At 39.7% G+C, this 15,059-nt stretch overlaps 1 protein-coding gene across 1 annotated transcript in view; it reads right to left on the reverse strand.

The window, feature by feature from the left end:
- DOCK10 (dedicator of cytokinesis 10) overlaps positions 1–15,059 on the reverse strand; it is a 118,568-nt gene that overhangs the window by 50,254 nt on the left and 53,255 nt on the right. Inside the window, exons 8-14 of the mRNA XM_066556246.1 lie at positions 11,779–11,962; positions 10,075–10,160; positions 7,486–7,569; positions 6,438–6,593; positions 4,711–4,932; positions 3,849–3,971; positions 3,170–3,252 (exon numbers count right to left, since the gene is read on the reverse strand). Of these exons, the coding sequence (XP_066412343.1) occupies positions 3,170–3,252; positions 3,849–3,971; positions 4,711–4,932; positions 6,438–6,593; positions 7,486–7,569; positions 10,075–10,160; positions 11,779–11,962 (938 nt within the window). The remainder of the gene's footprint in view (positions 1–3,169; positions 3,253–3,848; positions 3,972–4,710; positions 4,933–6,437; positions 6,594–7,485; positions 7,570–10,074; positions 10,161–11,778; positions 11,963–15,059) is intronic.

The following is a 15,059-nucleotide window of genomic DNA, read 5'->3' on the forward strand; positions in this document are numbered from 1 at the left end:
GATGCCAGGACAAATTGCCAGATACAAAATAACAGAGCAAACCTTTGGAAGAGGAGCCCAAGAATAAGTACAAATGCACCATATCTTCACTCAATTGACTGAGAGAAGCATCCCTATCTCATTTCTTTGCAACTGTCAAGAATGATCAACTCTCTTCTATCAGATTTTTACCTCCAGCTGTTGGAGGGAATAAGGTCCACACCAACAAACCATGTCAAAAAGCTTACTAGGGAGAAACCAGACCTCATTCTGGCAGCCACCACTTACTCTACAGATCCTATTAAATTGCAGTCAGAAAAAAGTAAAAGAAAAGAAAAAAGATTTAATAATTATTACAGTATAGGTGACATGATGATATTTCTTGGACTCAGCACTGCTTCCTCCTCCAGACTAACAGAGAGGACCAAAACATTGGGTGAGTGATTTCTGTTGTGCCCCTGGGCTCTGCAGTGTGATGCTGAGCAAACCCAGCTCTGCTGGAAAGATTTCAGAGCAGGCTCTGACACTGAGCAAACCCCTGCCTAGTGCAGCAGGGTGTAGGGGCACTTGCCAAGGAGGGCTGTGGATGCAAGTGAGAAAGGAAATGAAGCTGGAAGTAGCTCACTCTGGGTCAGTGGTATTGATCACTGCCTTTCAGGAGGCTCAGGGACACAGCATCCTGATCCTCAAGGTATCTTCAAACCCAAAAGATTCTACCATTGCCCTTCCCTCTGGTTTGGAGTCAGAAGGGCTGTACAAAGTCATCCTGCCTACAACCACTGCTCCAGAGCATCAGTGCTCCTTGGTTATCAGAAGCTCTGCCTCTAGGACTGGCTCAGCAGCATGTCCCTGCCTAAAAAATGCACCCAGGACAAAATTAAAGGCAACTACTAAAAAACAGGGAAGTACTTTTTAATCTCTCCAGTTTACACACAGTACTCCATTTATATAAAGTTCTTACAACCACATGAGTAGTTTAGATGTCCACTGAAAACAAGATAAGCTTTCTTAAAAAGGTATATTTTATGCACAGGTCAAATTGTAGTGGTGTCTCTATTCCCCAGGTTCATTAAAGCTGAAGAATTGCCAGAGCAGCAAGAATTGAATGTGTTACAGCTGCAGTTAAGTAACTGCAATCCCATGTTTTGCTATATCCTTGCAGGTGGAACAAGAGTGCTCCTTGTCACAGGAATCATACTGAAGGCACTTGAGAATGACAACTGTCACATTAAAACAAAAAATGCTTTAAAAACTTCTACAGTCCTGGAGTCCAGTAACTTTCTAACACATTAACAGTGTACCTTAGTGCTCGGTACTTAATTACTGAGATACTTTAATACGAAAAATTTCACCAAACTAAACTCCTGAGGAGATTCTAAAAGTGGTAATTCAGGGAAAAGCAAGTTAATAGATTACACTAAAAAAACTGAAACATCATCTCAGTACTTAATGGTTTACATTATTCTCTTCCTCTGACATTGTTAGCTGTCCACAATCCTAAAAACTAGTGAAGCACAGAAAACCTGCACATTGTTCATAATTTACTTTTGAAAAAGGTTACTTTTGAAGTAGTGGTTTTTGATTTGGGGGACAATTGCTCACCTCCAGGGTTAGACATTCAGTGGAAACCAGTGCAGTCTCACTGCCTTCAGCTACCTCAACCCTTGGCAGCTGAACCGAATGAGGAGCTGCACAAGCTGCTGAAGGATTCCAATATTAGGCCCTAAAACATGAAGTTTATGAGGGTGGAGAGGGTTTGAAGGAGTAAGAGTGTAAAAACTAATCTCTGTGAATGAAGTTTCCCCCCACATCTACAATATGTAGCTGAGGGAGATATTTGCAAACTTTGGCAGTTCTGGCAGGAATATGAGACTCTGACACACTGTAATTCTAACACGTACTGTAATTATACCTGCAAGAGCACACAGACACCAGATTTCCCAGCAGGAACTCAGGGAAGAACCCTGAGTCATGCTTTTGAGCAATGCTAACAAACTGGTGCCACAGGAGCTAATTAAGAGTTTCAGTCACATGTGCAATACTCAACTGTCAAGAGTTTGGCTTGCTGAATGCATACGTAAAAATCGCACTGTGGCCATCTGTAACTGCTTTATGGAGGGAAATTTCCACACAAAACCAGGAGTGTGGTTAATGCCAGAATGAACTAACTGGAAAACACATTTCCAAACCCAGGGTTTTGCTATTTATCATAGCCAAACCATTTCTTTCCCCCTGTAGTGTGATAGCTTCATGTGGAAACTTCTATTTTCAAGCTGTGAAAACAGAAATAGATTTTATACTTTGCTTTTACTAAAGTCGTACCTGAGCAATGTTAACAGACAAGCAGATGTAAATGAGTGTGGGATTTGAATTTTCTCAGTGCACCCTAGCTTGGCAGGTATTTAGGGGGCTCTCTGCCTCACAGGGACAGCAGCAAAACTTGGACGGGAGAACAAATGGGGAAAAAAGCCAAATTTGGTAAAAGGGGATCAAAAATCACAGGGGTGCCTCAGTCTTGAGGTGAGACAAGCAAAAATTATATAGGAGGAGAGAGAGAAAGAAGTCCATTACTGCCACTGCACTGACCTGCAATAAAACCCAGCTGACCAAATGAGAAAACAGAAGTTCTCCATCAACTACTAACATGAAAAATGCAGGAGTACCTGAACTGTAATCTCTCAATATGACCCCCAAAGCATCTCAAGTCCTTGGTCAGTTTTTTCTTAAAGCTTGACAGCCATCAAAACAGGAACAGAGCCTCAAGAACCTGTGCATCTACTTTCTAGGTGGCCACTGCAACTTTATTTCAGACCACAATTATCTTTGCAGGAAATTCTTATGAGAACTGTGACTTTGAAATCTCTTTGGTCATTTTTAGCACCCAATGAATGGTGGAGCTCATGATAAATTGATATTCTGTCAGCTACCTTTGCTGCTCCCTGGCAACTTCACTACATACCTGAAGAAAAGATTCCACCACAGCAACATTTAATGAGCAAGTAACTGACGTTTAGCTGTGAGAAAAATAGGGCAATGAAACGAAAAGCCTGCAGGACATTCTGGGGTCCTGGACCAGAGAGAAAGCTTTGCTTAGCTTCAGGCAGGAAAAGTGGAAAAGAATAAAAAGATAGAAGTCCAAGGGAATAAGCTATAAGAGGCTTATAAAATCATGAAAAGAATGAATACATACCTCACTGACCAAGCAAAGGGCATACGGTATCTCCCCAGCTTGCTGCAGAACTGTTTATTGGATTTTAACACTTTCTGTGCACACTGCAAAAAAGGAAATGTTAGAATGATACTGATGAAATAATTCACATCTTAAATGCTGCATGAAGTACATCCAAGCTGAAGAGGCTACAGTGTCCTACAATAATTTGGCGTGATACTGTTCATAACAAAAGGTTCTGGGGTGGACAGCAGAGATAGCACAAGATGATATGATGCTGCTGACAAATTAAACCCTGTCACCACTCCTTTATTCAGAACTGCATTAAAGTTGTTATTGCAGTTTTCTGTCACTACCCAATGCAGGTGCAGTGCCTGCTCTCAGAGACAGAGAGGTGCCTACCCCAGCTTTTCTCCTGTACAATGTTCCATAGCTCATAATTTCTAAAACATTGCTGAAACAGAACATCCCTGTACTAAGGCAGAACCAGCACAGCCATGCACCATGTATGGATTTGTAAATTGCAGACAAAATGGAGCTTCATTCATCCAAGCCAGTGGAACCTGGACATTTTCTTTCTGAAGCATGGGGCTCTCAGGAGCCTGTCCTGTTCAGGAACCTGAGGTTTGTCAGCATGATTTGCAATGCCTTCAGCAGGCTGAAGCTCACAGAGCAGGAAATGATGTTCCTGTTACATTACCTTAAAAGAATCAGGATTCTTAATGTAAGGCTCGGCACTGCTGGCAATGTTTCCCGTAAGCACCTTTTCTATTTTTGCCACCAGTACAATCTCAGAGTGAGGATTACTTATGGAGAAAAGAGCCTGTGGATAAAAGGGAGCACAGTTCAAAAGTATACAGTGATACTGGAGAAAGGAAATACTGAGCAATACTGAGCCAGTGCTCTCTGCTGATGGAAAGAGTAACAAACCGAATCCAGAAAGGATTATTAAAGATTATTATCTCTACTTATTCAACACAGCCAGATGGAAAAGAAAATCTTTGTGCTACTGCTGAAGTCAGCTTGCGCACATGCAGCACCTTGCAAACAAGGTGATTCAAGTCTTGACTGACTCAAGTCAAAAAGCAGCATGACCATGTTAGTATGGCCTAACTGTTCCTCTTGGGCAGCACCTAAGAGCTGGCCTGAGTCAGTCATTCCACAGGGGAATAAGAGGAGAAAAGGTAACACAAGCTGTTTCAGCCCACAGCTTATGGCAACAGCAAGAATGCGGAGGCACTTTGAGATTATTGCAGCATCTAGGTGCTGCTATTAGGTGTGATTTGGTTTGGCTGGTTGGGAGAGGTCAGCAAATGGACCCAAAGAGCACAGGGAATATGGGTGCTTTCTCTAAACAGGAGACATAACTTTTATCAGTTCTGACTGTACATAGTCTATACAGGGAACTCAGAAAGCAAGTGCCTTTACATAACTGACACACAAAAGAGAATTTTGTTGAAAACAAGAACATAGCATGGAAAAGTTCTCCAATGAAAAGGAATATTACCAAACTAAAATAAGTCACACAAGTCACTAAGCCATGCAAGTCACATGTGAAATACCTGTTTGGGGTATTTCAGCCACTCTTCTGGGAACCCTTTGACCTGTGGTTCTTCCATTTCATTTGAGTCAATATTTTCAACTGCACCATTTTCTAATGGACTTGAGGAACCTGAAATCATCTGTCTAACCAGAGTGTGGTTCAAATCCACATGAAAATCAGCAGAGATCTTCCTGCCATCCCTGACATCATACAGTGCCACACTCACAAAGAAAGGCTCTACCTGCAGGAAACACCAGAAACATAATATAATTGAGAGGTAAAGGCCATCTTTTTATGGGTTTCTGCAACTAGAAAAAAAGAAAGTAAAAAAATATTATTTACAATATATGAGACACATTAAACACACACGTTCACACACACCCCAAGATTAGTTTCCAACCATGCAATTTTAGGGGCTTTTAAAGAAAGCTTGTTAACAGCGTGCCAGAAGAGGAGCTGACAGCTCAGAAACTCAAAGAATCAAAAGCAAAGAGATAACTAATTATTAGAGTAAATGAATAGAGCCCCAGAAAACACACTGCAGGATTTTTAAAATGCAGATTGAGAGACATTATAAAAGAGGGAAGAGTGAGTGTGGGCTTTCCAGGGATTGTCAGAAATGCAACACAAAGATGACGAATGTAAGGGGATGGAAAATGTTTACTGGTACAAACACAAAAGCGTGGGTGTATTATTCTGTGGGAAACACATGTTCCATTTTGCTGGGAAACCAAGAGCATTCAAACCACTCTGACAGTGCCCACTTATCCTATGGCAGAGTACCAGGGAATTCAGTCCTGTGACTGAAAGTAACCTCCTAAGAGCATCCATAGTTCTGACAGAATAAATCAGCCTCAGGATAACACCACCTGAGCTGTCCAGAAACCAGAACCTTAAAACTGAGGAGCTAAAGAGCAGTGCACAGCAGGTACAATGTCCTTTGCTTTTCCAGCCTCTGCAGTGGATATTGCATGCCCTTGGTGCAGTTATCATGGTTTTATTTAAATAGTTATTCCAGTCTGCCAAAAATAGATATTGATTACATCATGCTGAATTTGTACTCACTGTAGAGGTCATCTTCAAATGAAAAACAAACAAATCAGCAAACAAATCAATGCCTCATATGTAATATATGAAAGTGGAGCTGCTGGGACACTGATGTCTCATAACTTTACTGCTTCAGAGGAGAACTAACTAAAAGCTATAGACTGACATCTACACTCAATTTTCCCAGCTCTTTTTTTTTTACAGTAAGAATAAGCAAAATTTTCTGTTTTGTCCTGGTTTTAGCTGGATTTTTCCACTAGATGAAACATCTTGTCCTTTCTATTTTGCCTTCTCTCCTGTAACTTTATCTGCTTGGTTCCTTGTCTCTCCCTGAAAAACAACAAAAAATCCCCAGTTTACCAGCAACTGATATTCCATTGCCTCCCTACATAGGTCTTGGCAGTTTAAACTTGTTCTTCTTATAGCAATTGTTAAGAATCCTCAAGGTTTGAAACATTTTTAATCCTTCACTGAACTATAGCTAAAAGTCTGCAATATAAATCAGCTTCAAAATATATATTGAAAAGTTAATCAGTTTTGTTATTCAGTCCAAAGGGAGCACTATGCATGTGTGATACAGCTTTCCTTTCACTTCTCTCTCCAAACTAACATATATATGAAAAGAAGAAAAACCCCAACCAACAAACCAACCAAAAAAAGAAAGAAAAAAAAAATCACAGAGAAATAAGAAAAGCTTACATTGGTTAAAGGATCATTTTCATTTTCAGTAACACAGGCCTGGAGATTCAAACTGAGGGATTTGCAGGTAACCAGGATCCTCTTTGCAGGCTTTTCTTCAAATGGTTTTATCACTGAGTTTGTCCCTGGAAACTCCTTCTTCTGAGGATTCAGTGCCTGAAATAAGTAGGGCAATTTGTTATACATAGGAAAAAGCATCATATTCCAAAACAAAGTAAGCTTTTTAAAGGTCTTTGCAATCACTGAAACACCTGAAAACCTCAAAAGTCTCTGTTGGTCTCTTCATATTACTATAGTAAACAAGTATTATTCCTAATTTATAGATTAGGAAGCAAACAAAAAAGGTTGCCTGAGGACATATATAATGTCAGAGGCAGAATTAGGGATTTGAATTAGTTTCTTATAATTTTAGAACTTACTTTTTTCTTGTTTACTTACTGTTTCTAAAACTTCAGCTTTTAATTTCCTCATATAAATTAAAACCCATCACATTTTCAGATTATTAACAGTACATTTTAGAATGAGATTCCAGGCATTTTCCCCTTTCCCCATTACTTATATACCACATCACTATTTTAATTTGCTTAATACTTGGAATAAAGGTCTTATAGTTGATTGACATCAGACTCAAGTTTAAATACACACTGATCCAAATGTTACTTAAGCCTTCTTTTTAACTAAAATAAAATTTCCATTTAAATCACATTCAGTGCAAGAAATAACTTTCTTTGACTCCTGACATTAAATGTTAAACTTTGCTTTAATGCTTGTTTTAAACTAATTCAGAGCATAGCTCAGCTGGACTGGATGACCTCCAGAGGTCACTGCCATCCTCAGCCATGCTGCAGCCCAAATGCAGAGTCTGTACAGAAATCTCTGTGGGCTGCAGACAGCTCCTCTCCCTCTTCACTGCTGAAGCCTTGGCTATTCCCAGCTTGCTCAAGTTAAACCACTCTGCTGGCTGAGCTAACCCAGTTAGCTCATTTCACCTGTATTTTAAAACTTCTAAGAATTAAAAAAAAAAAAAGAAAAAAGAAATATTGCTTACTGCTATATCAGGATCCAAAGAGAACAGGTTTAGTCGCTCTGTATTTCGAGAGGCTTTCACTGTTTCTTCTGTTTCTGTGATGTACTGTGGTGACAGATAATAAATTAGTTTTCTGCACAAGAACAGAAATCCATAGAACTGTTAGACTTCTAAAGGAGTGATCAATGTTTCACTCAAAAGAACATTTCCCCCTTCTGCAGCAGTTATCCCCAAGCACCCCTTGTTTGTGAAGCAGGGCTTTTCAGGCCACGACACACTTCTAAGGAATCCCAAAATAGATCAATTAAGTAACTCAAGTTTTTGTATGCTCACATATGCTATCCATTATCATTGCTGGGGCCTCCCCAACACAGGGAATAATGTGCTCTGACTCCTTGAATCAGAAGGCTGAACTATTGCTTTATTAAGCTAAGTTATATTACACTTATACTAAATTACATACCAAAGAGATATACTACACTAAAAGAATACTAAAGAAAAACCCTTGACTGTCTGAGACAGCCAGGACACAGCTTTGACCTAATTGGGCAAGGAATCAAATCAACTTCACTGGTGTCCAATTAACAAATAACTTTGGGTAAACCATCTCCATAACACATTCCACACGTGCAAAACAACAGGAGCAGTCAATGAGATAAGAATTGTTTTCTCTTCTTTGTGCTTCTCACTGCCTTCTCCAGGAAAAATCCTGGGAGAGAGTTGTGCTTGCTGCTCTCTGTGAAGAGAGCTGCAGTCACAATCCACTGAGGAAGATGTCAGATCTCTGCACCAAAATCAGTTTACAGATGCCCAAGCTGAGGGAAATAAACCCCCAACAAACCAGCCCACAGAAAAACACCTGAGCCAGGGGAGGGCAGAAAGGGGAGCAGCAAATGTCACCCAGCCTCGCAGGCTGAGCAGGCAGAGACTGCAGTGTCACCCAAAGGGAAGGCTGGCAGTCCTCTGCCCCCACCCTCTGCCACAGGGAGCAGCAGACATACCCATCTCCTTCCTGACACATGCTTAAGTCAATAGCCAGCTCTCTGACAAAAACTTCACCTTCTGAAGCCACTTGGTGCTTTCCTACCCTACCTTCTAAAAGTTTATCCTTACGTCTAACTGCAAAAACCTTTTTCCTTGCTATTAAGCTCTTTTATCCAATATGTAAAGTAAGCCCTACACATTCCCCTCCCCTTAAAGATCCCTTGGGATATTTCAATTGCTCAATTCCTTCTGTCTTTCTTTGCACTCTCTAACTTAAAAAATTAATCTCTGAAATATTAAAAGATTGTTCATCTTTTCTGGTTGTCTAGGACTGAGTACAACCCTTAGCTGACATGGCACAGGATATTCTCTTGTTCAATGTTTCATGTCTCCCACAACATCATGGTATTGCCAGTACACATTAAGTAACAAGCAGCAGCAGCTCAGCAGGGCCAAGAGCTCTGTGCTCACTTCCTAACATGCCCTGCCCATGGCCTGACCTGCAGAAGGAGCTCTGGGTATGCCTCTGGTAGCCTGGTTTAGATAGAGAAGGGACCAGGATGTTCATCTGCATGGACTAGGGAAAGGCCACAGAATACTGCTGCAGCCAGGCCTGTAGAGCCAGGGTAGGGGAACTGGAATTATCCATATAAAGGGCAAAAAAAGCATCAGAAAACAAGCTGGCCATCTCCTATAGCCTTGCAGGCACCAGTGGTCTTTGAAATATCTGCAAGACACGTCTGAGATATCTGCATCAACTAAACCATTAGAAAGAATCTACCCACAGACAAGATGATCAGACACTTCTGCTGCCCTTAATACATAAACTCAGATATGTTTCATTTAGTTGGTTGATTTGTTTTTATTTTGTTTGGTGATTTTATTTCTTTTTTTTTGCTTTTTCACATTCTAGGTGACCATTTCACATTTATGAATATGACCTACAGTAAAATTCTGTCCTCAATTGCACAGACAGCTTTCAGCTCAAATCTGTGTGACATCCTCAAACAGCATTTGGCTCTGTAGGCAGACAGCATCTACAGCAGCTCACTGGCAGAAGGCTACAAACAGATTGTACACTCATTTAAGAGAAAGCAGTGAAGCATTTCCAATCTAGCTTTTCATTAAAAAGCTTCTTAGCACCATACACAATTATCTCATCCACATGAAGCAGTTTATGAGCTCTAGAGGAGAAAATGCCTCCCCTGGTAGCACATGCATCTTTCAATGAAGTTACAGAAGGCAATGAGCAGTTCAGAGCTCACCTCCTTGCCAGTTACACAGGAAATCTTGGCTCTCCAAGGGCCAGATTCTACTGAAATGCCAGTCAGATGAGCAAATATTTCACATAACTGAGGGGACCAGACCCTTATTGACTTCACAAGTCTCAATCAAAACACACTGTGGAGCACCTACTCTTTGCATCTGGTGGAGATTTTCTCACTTAAACAAAAGGATGAGGTTCTCAGAAAGGATTATTCCTGTCACTTGTGTGTCTAACAATTGTAATAGACTGTGCTATATTTTTCAACCTCTCAGAATATTAATGATCAGCTATTGGCAGGCATTTTCCACATAGGAAATTCTTTCCACTAGACTTGTAAAGAAAAGTGTAACATCCATTACTTTTGCGAAGTCTGGGTGCAAGGTGCTCTCTGAAGAATCTGCCTCTTCTTGAGAGCAATCATAATTCACTGGAACTTCTGCAGGGTCTTGAAGAGAAGGAAAAATAAACACAAAATGGTTTTATTATTCTTGCTATTACCATAGGGTTTAAAAGCTAAAAACCCATATTTCCATGTAATTTCTTTTTACTCCTTTCAGACCCATCATCTCTCCAAATGGAAGGGATGCTCTGTAAACCTCTGTCCTCCTCAACTTCATCTCTCACTGCTGCTCACTCTATCATAGGCTATTTAAACTTTCAAACAACAGGCCTGACTACTCAGTGAACCATCCCACACATTCAGCCATGACAAATATTCACACCCATGACAAAGACACCTTTTCCTCTCAGTCCCTTCTGATGCAATGCCAAGGGTTTACATCAACCAAAAGATTTGGGATTCCCATAAAGGGAGTGTTCAGTGAGGCAGGCAGGGCCTTCCCCTCTCTCTGGGAAAGGGAGGGATGCAGTCTGCACTCCATGGGCTGCAAAAACCTGTGGGTGCAGCGGAGAGCCCTGAACACAAGGCCTGGGCTTTACCCAGCTCAGCACGGAGGGCTCTGCTCTCACGTGGTAATTCAGCCCCATGTGAAAGAAGTCACTACAGTCACTTAGGGCTCTTCTTGCCAAGAAAATTTCATGGCTTTTGACAAATTAACTCTATAGCACATTCCTGTTGCTTGTTATCAGCTTTTTTATCAGTAGAGACTTCTGGTTTCTCTTAGCCTGTGTTTTTGACCTCTTATGCACATATTTTTTCCTGTTTTATTAATATTCTGTATGAATCACATTTTCAAAAGTACTCCTCTGATTCTGAAGTGCAAGTCTCTTGTGCCTCCAAGTTCTAAAAACATCTTTGTCTATATGAGTATCCTGTCCTTCCAGAATTAGAACTTACTATAAACATCAGGATAAAGAGTTCAATTAGCTCTGAACATCCCTAAGATTCAGATGCATATGGGTGCAAAGCTTTGACTCGGCTCAGAGCACACGCATTTTACATCTGTATTAAGGTTTCAAGTGTTTTCAGCCTTACAATTTCAGCTGGAGTGCATCCAAACTGCATGTGGATTTATTATGTGGAGGAATGAGTTACTGCCACATGAAGACTGCAGTACAACAGAGCATCCAATTCTTTCTTCCACAGTGAGAGCATAATGTAAGCTCAAAAAAGCAAGAAGCAAAAGTCAATAAGCTTTCAGAGAAAGAGCCATATACCACAGCTGGTTTTTTTTCTTTTAAATTATTAGCTCCAGATTTTTAAAGAAAGCATAATGTTGGAAAAATAACTGATCAAACCACTCTCCAGCACTTTTTTAAACCTTCAGAGTTCCAGGACAGTAAAACACAAAGTACCAGCAAGATCACTAACAGAAAGGACTAAATTTAAAAAAGAGCTGCATATGCAAAGTGGAGCCACGTTGCTCCTGCTGACTTTGTGGGAACAGCTTTACCTCCCCTCCAGCCATTTGAAAATGATCTGAGGGGAGTTAGCTGAAATTGTTCAGAGATTGCCAAGACTGGTGCTGCCTTGTCAGGAATCAATAGGTACAGAATCCATTACAGACTCAGGCAGTTAAAATGATTAAATACTCATATGAAGGTTCCACTTTTTTCACTTGTTTAAAAAACCCCCGGCAATACCAGAGATTTTTCACTCTTACCAAGTCTCAGATCAGTGAGATCTGCACTCTTCCTCTCCTGAATGGTTCCCTCTGGATTTATTTGCAGGATTTTGTTGAGAGTAAAAATCCAGTCATCCATATCCTGCTCATTTTCAGCTGCCAGCACAAAGTATGTAAGGTCATTCATTTTCAGCTCAAAGGCATGTTTCCTAAGCCTGTTATTCTGTTGGAACAAAAGGAAAATAAAAATAAACACTAGAACCAATACAAAAAGGTACTGAAAAAGGCATCCATCTTATGGACTTGTATATGGTCACTCCTTAATCACATTTAAGCAAAATTCAGTGGCTTTAAAGAAAATTCAAATAGTGTGATATTAACACAAATTTCTGTCAATTCGTGCATTTAAGAGCTTCTGTGGCCAGACATATGTCCTATATTTAGCCACAGAAATCTAAGATGGACAATAGTTCAGAAGGGAATACCTCCCATGTGGAACAATAAAAAACCTCTGGTCACAAAATGCAGTTGGAGTGTCTTATAAAACAAGCTCTTACACCTGACCAGCACACCAGACACCCAAAAGATAAAACAAAGTATTGCTAAGTCATATAAATATTTGGGGGAGAGTGGGAATAGGACTTTCCAGAAGATTGCAACAGGACAAATTCCTGCACAGTAACTATTACAATGGGTACTTCCCACATCTACTTTTGCCTTAGACAGATTTTAAATACTTAGGGGATTTCAGCAATTTTTCACAAAAGTCAAAGGTGAAGTATAGTGCTGGTCAGTCACTGCAATGCTATCCTTTTCTAGCACAAAATAAGAACAAATGCCCAGTATATGGGAATAGACTGAGTTCTGAGAGCTGTTCTCTGTCACCAGATTTTACCTGCAGGACATAAGTCTATCAATTTCTATTATAAGAATTAATGGGTACTTAGCTACTGAAACAGCTCAATAAAATCAAATAAAGTGATGGGATCTAACATAACGTGCTTCTTTTCTCAAATTTAGCCAATTAGTGAGGCACATATCTCTTAGTCCTAAGGAAGCAGTTGCATCACTTTTCTCTCCTCCTTGCTTGTATCTGAGAGAACAGTAATGCATTCCATCCCCTATTGTAACACTGAACTTTTAAAGCTGACTGATGATGGACATCAGTGCCACCATTTTGATTTCAATATTCCACAAGATTGCCATCACTTTGTTGATAGATTTGACCTTGGAGCGATGCTGACAAATGAAAAAAAATCATCCACCCCATAACTGGACATTTCACTCTATTTTTTCTTCCTTAACAGTCTCAAATAACATCACAAGGGTCTCCTGTATTTCTGCATACTGGAAGTATTTTTCTGCACAGTTCTGTATGTTAAGTTATTAAGAGGTTTCTAAGCCAGATGGTGAGATGATAGTGATACTTTTATTTAAGAGGAACACAGGCAAAATCTGATACTGATTAGCAGAGGAGGATGAGAATCCAGGACACTGAGAAGCAAGTTCCATGAGCATTTTTTTCCAGCAGCAGAGATGATTTAGAAGATTCCTACCCAATCTGTTGCTAATCACTTGCTCCAGTTCTTATTTTACATGTCATGACCCAGATCAGGAATCACTTAACACTGAACTACTTCTTCTGGAGCTACTTGGGTCAATGAGGTCAGACAAATCTTGGCTTTTCAAACTGACTTGGGATTGTCTGTGTGCATATATGTGCACGTGTGCTATTTTTCAGTTCTGCTACTGGAAATGCTCCTGATAGGAAATAATTTTCTTCTCAAGTACTTTATGGAGGTGAATATTCTTTCAAGGTTATAAATTTTAATTCCAGTGCAGAGTAAGAACAGGCTTGGGTTTTGTAACAATTGGTTCTTGGGTGTTCAGTATTTATCCTGATCCTGAAATTACTACTCTCCTCCAACCATACATTCAAGATAATGTAAAACAAGGACTAAAACTTCACTAAAACCTGTTACATATATATAAAATAATAACATATATATAAAATCATAGAAGAGCTTGACCAAGAGCTAGAAGTTAAACAAAACTATGCCAAGGATCTTAGGTAATGGCCATTTAAAACTTTTAAAGCCAGATTACTTGTAAAGTAAATTATGTACACCAGTTTATGCACAATCTATAAAGAAGAATACTCTGTTTCAATTTTACTTCAGATAAGACAAAAGCATTTAAAATTAATGGGTTTATTTTCTATTTTCCCTTTATGACATGGCCAAGATCGTTAAATCAGGTACTGAAAGACTATCAGACATTATCTAATACAGCAATATATTTTGCATGCTGAACCTTAAAAACATCAGGCAGGGCAGGAAAACTTCAATATCCACTTTTCCATCTGCACTTCAGACTTCTGGCAAGCAGATGAGATCTACAGCAAAGTCTTTGTTTCAAATCTGAGGTCAACTATTTTACCTTCCTGATCAGTTAAAAGGAAAAAAAAACCAACCCAAAACCAACAATGTACCATTTCTCAGTTTGCTCCTCTATAAAACTCCTTCCATATGGCATATGGACCTTAACTTCTAATCTTCAACAATTAATTTCAAGTTCAAAAAATTTCCTCCAGAAAGAAGTAATACAAAATTCAAAGAAGAGACTATGAATGAGCTATAAATGAAACATCAGGCTAAGTCTAATGCCTGCAGGGTCATTCTTCCAAACTAACGGATTGTTTTGGAAGCATTTTGTATTTTATCTGGAGATGATTTCTCTGGGATATTTGCTACAATTTTGATATTCTATCTCAATAGAACATCAATATCTCTCATTCACAGAGACTTAAAACCATTTATAGTAGTATTAAAACTCATTAAATCACAATGTACATCTCACATTTTTTCACTAAAAATTCAGTTTTACTCAACTCTTTCTCCACATTCTCTGGTCTCTGTTTATGGCAACTCTAAGCCAGGTTTTGTTTTTCTGCCCTATGATTCCAAGTCCATCACAGACTTGGCCAGCTGATGGTATTCACCCTAGTACACCCTTGGCTAAGTTTCTAACCTCTTGCTAGTGAAGCTAGCTCAAATTTGAGAGTCCCATGGTAAATGTCAATCAAAACCTATCACAGAAACTTGTATTTGGGGGCAGGCAAGAGGAGAACCCATGTTCAACCAGTGTGGGAGAATCTGGAGGAACGTTGTAGATTTAGAAAGCAGCTGTTGAAGGTTCAGTGGGACGAGGATTTCAAAGGTTTCTTGAGGGTTTTTTTTTGTCAGAAGTTAGTCAAAAAGGGCAGAAATCTTGCAACCAAGACATTTTCCTGGAGTGTCATGAGAAACAACACAGCAGAA

The sequence above is a fragment of the Molothrus aeneus genome, chromosome 10 (assembly GCF_037042795.1).
Source record: "Molothrus aeneus isolate 106 chromosome 10, BPBGC_Maene_1.0, whole genome shotgun sequence".
NCBI lineage: Eukaryota > Metazoa > Chordata > Aves > Passeriformes > Icteridae > Molothrus > Molothrus aeneus.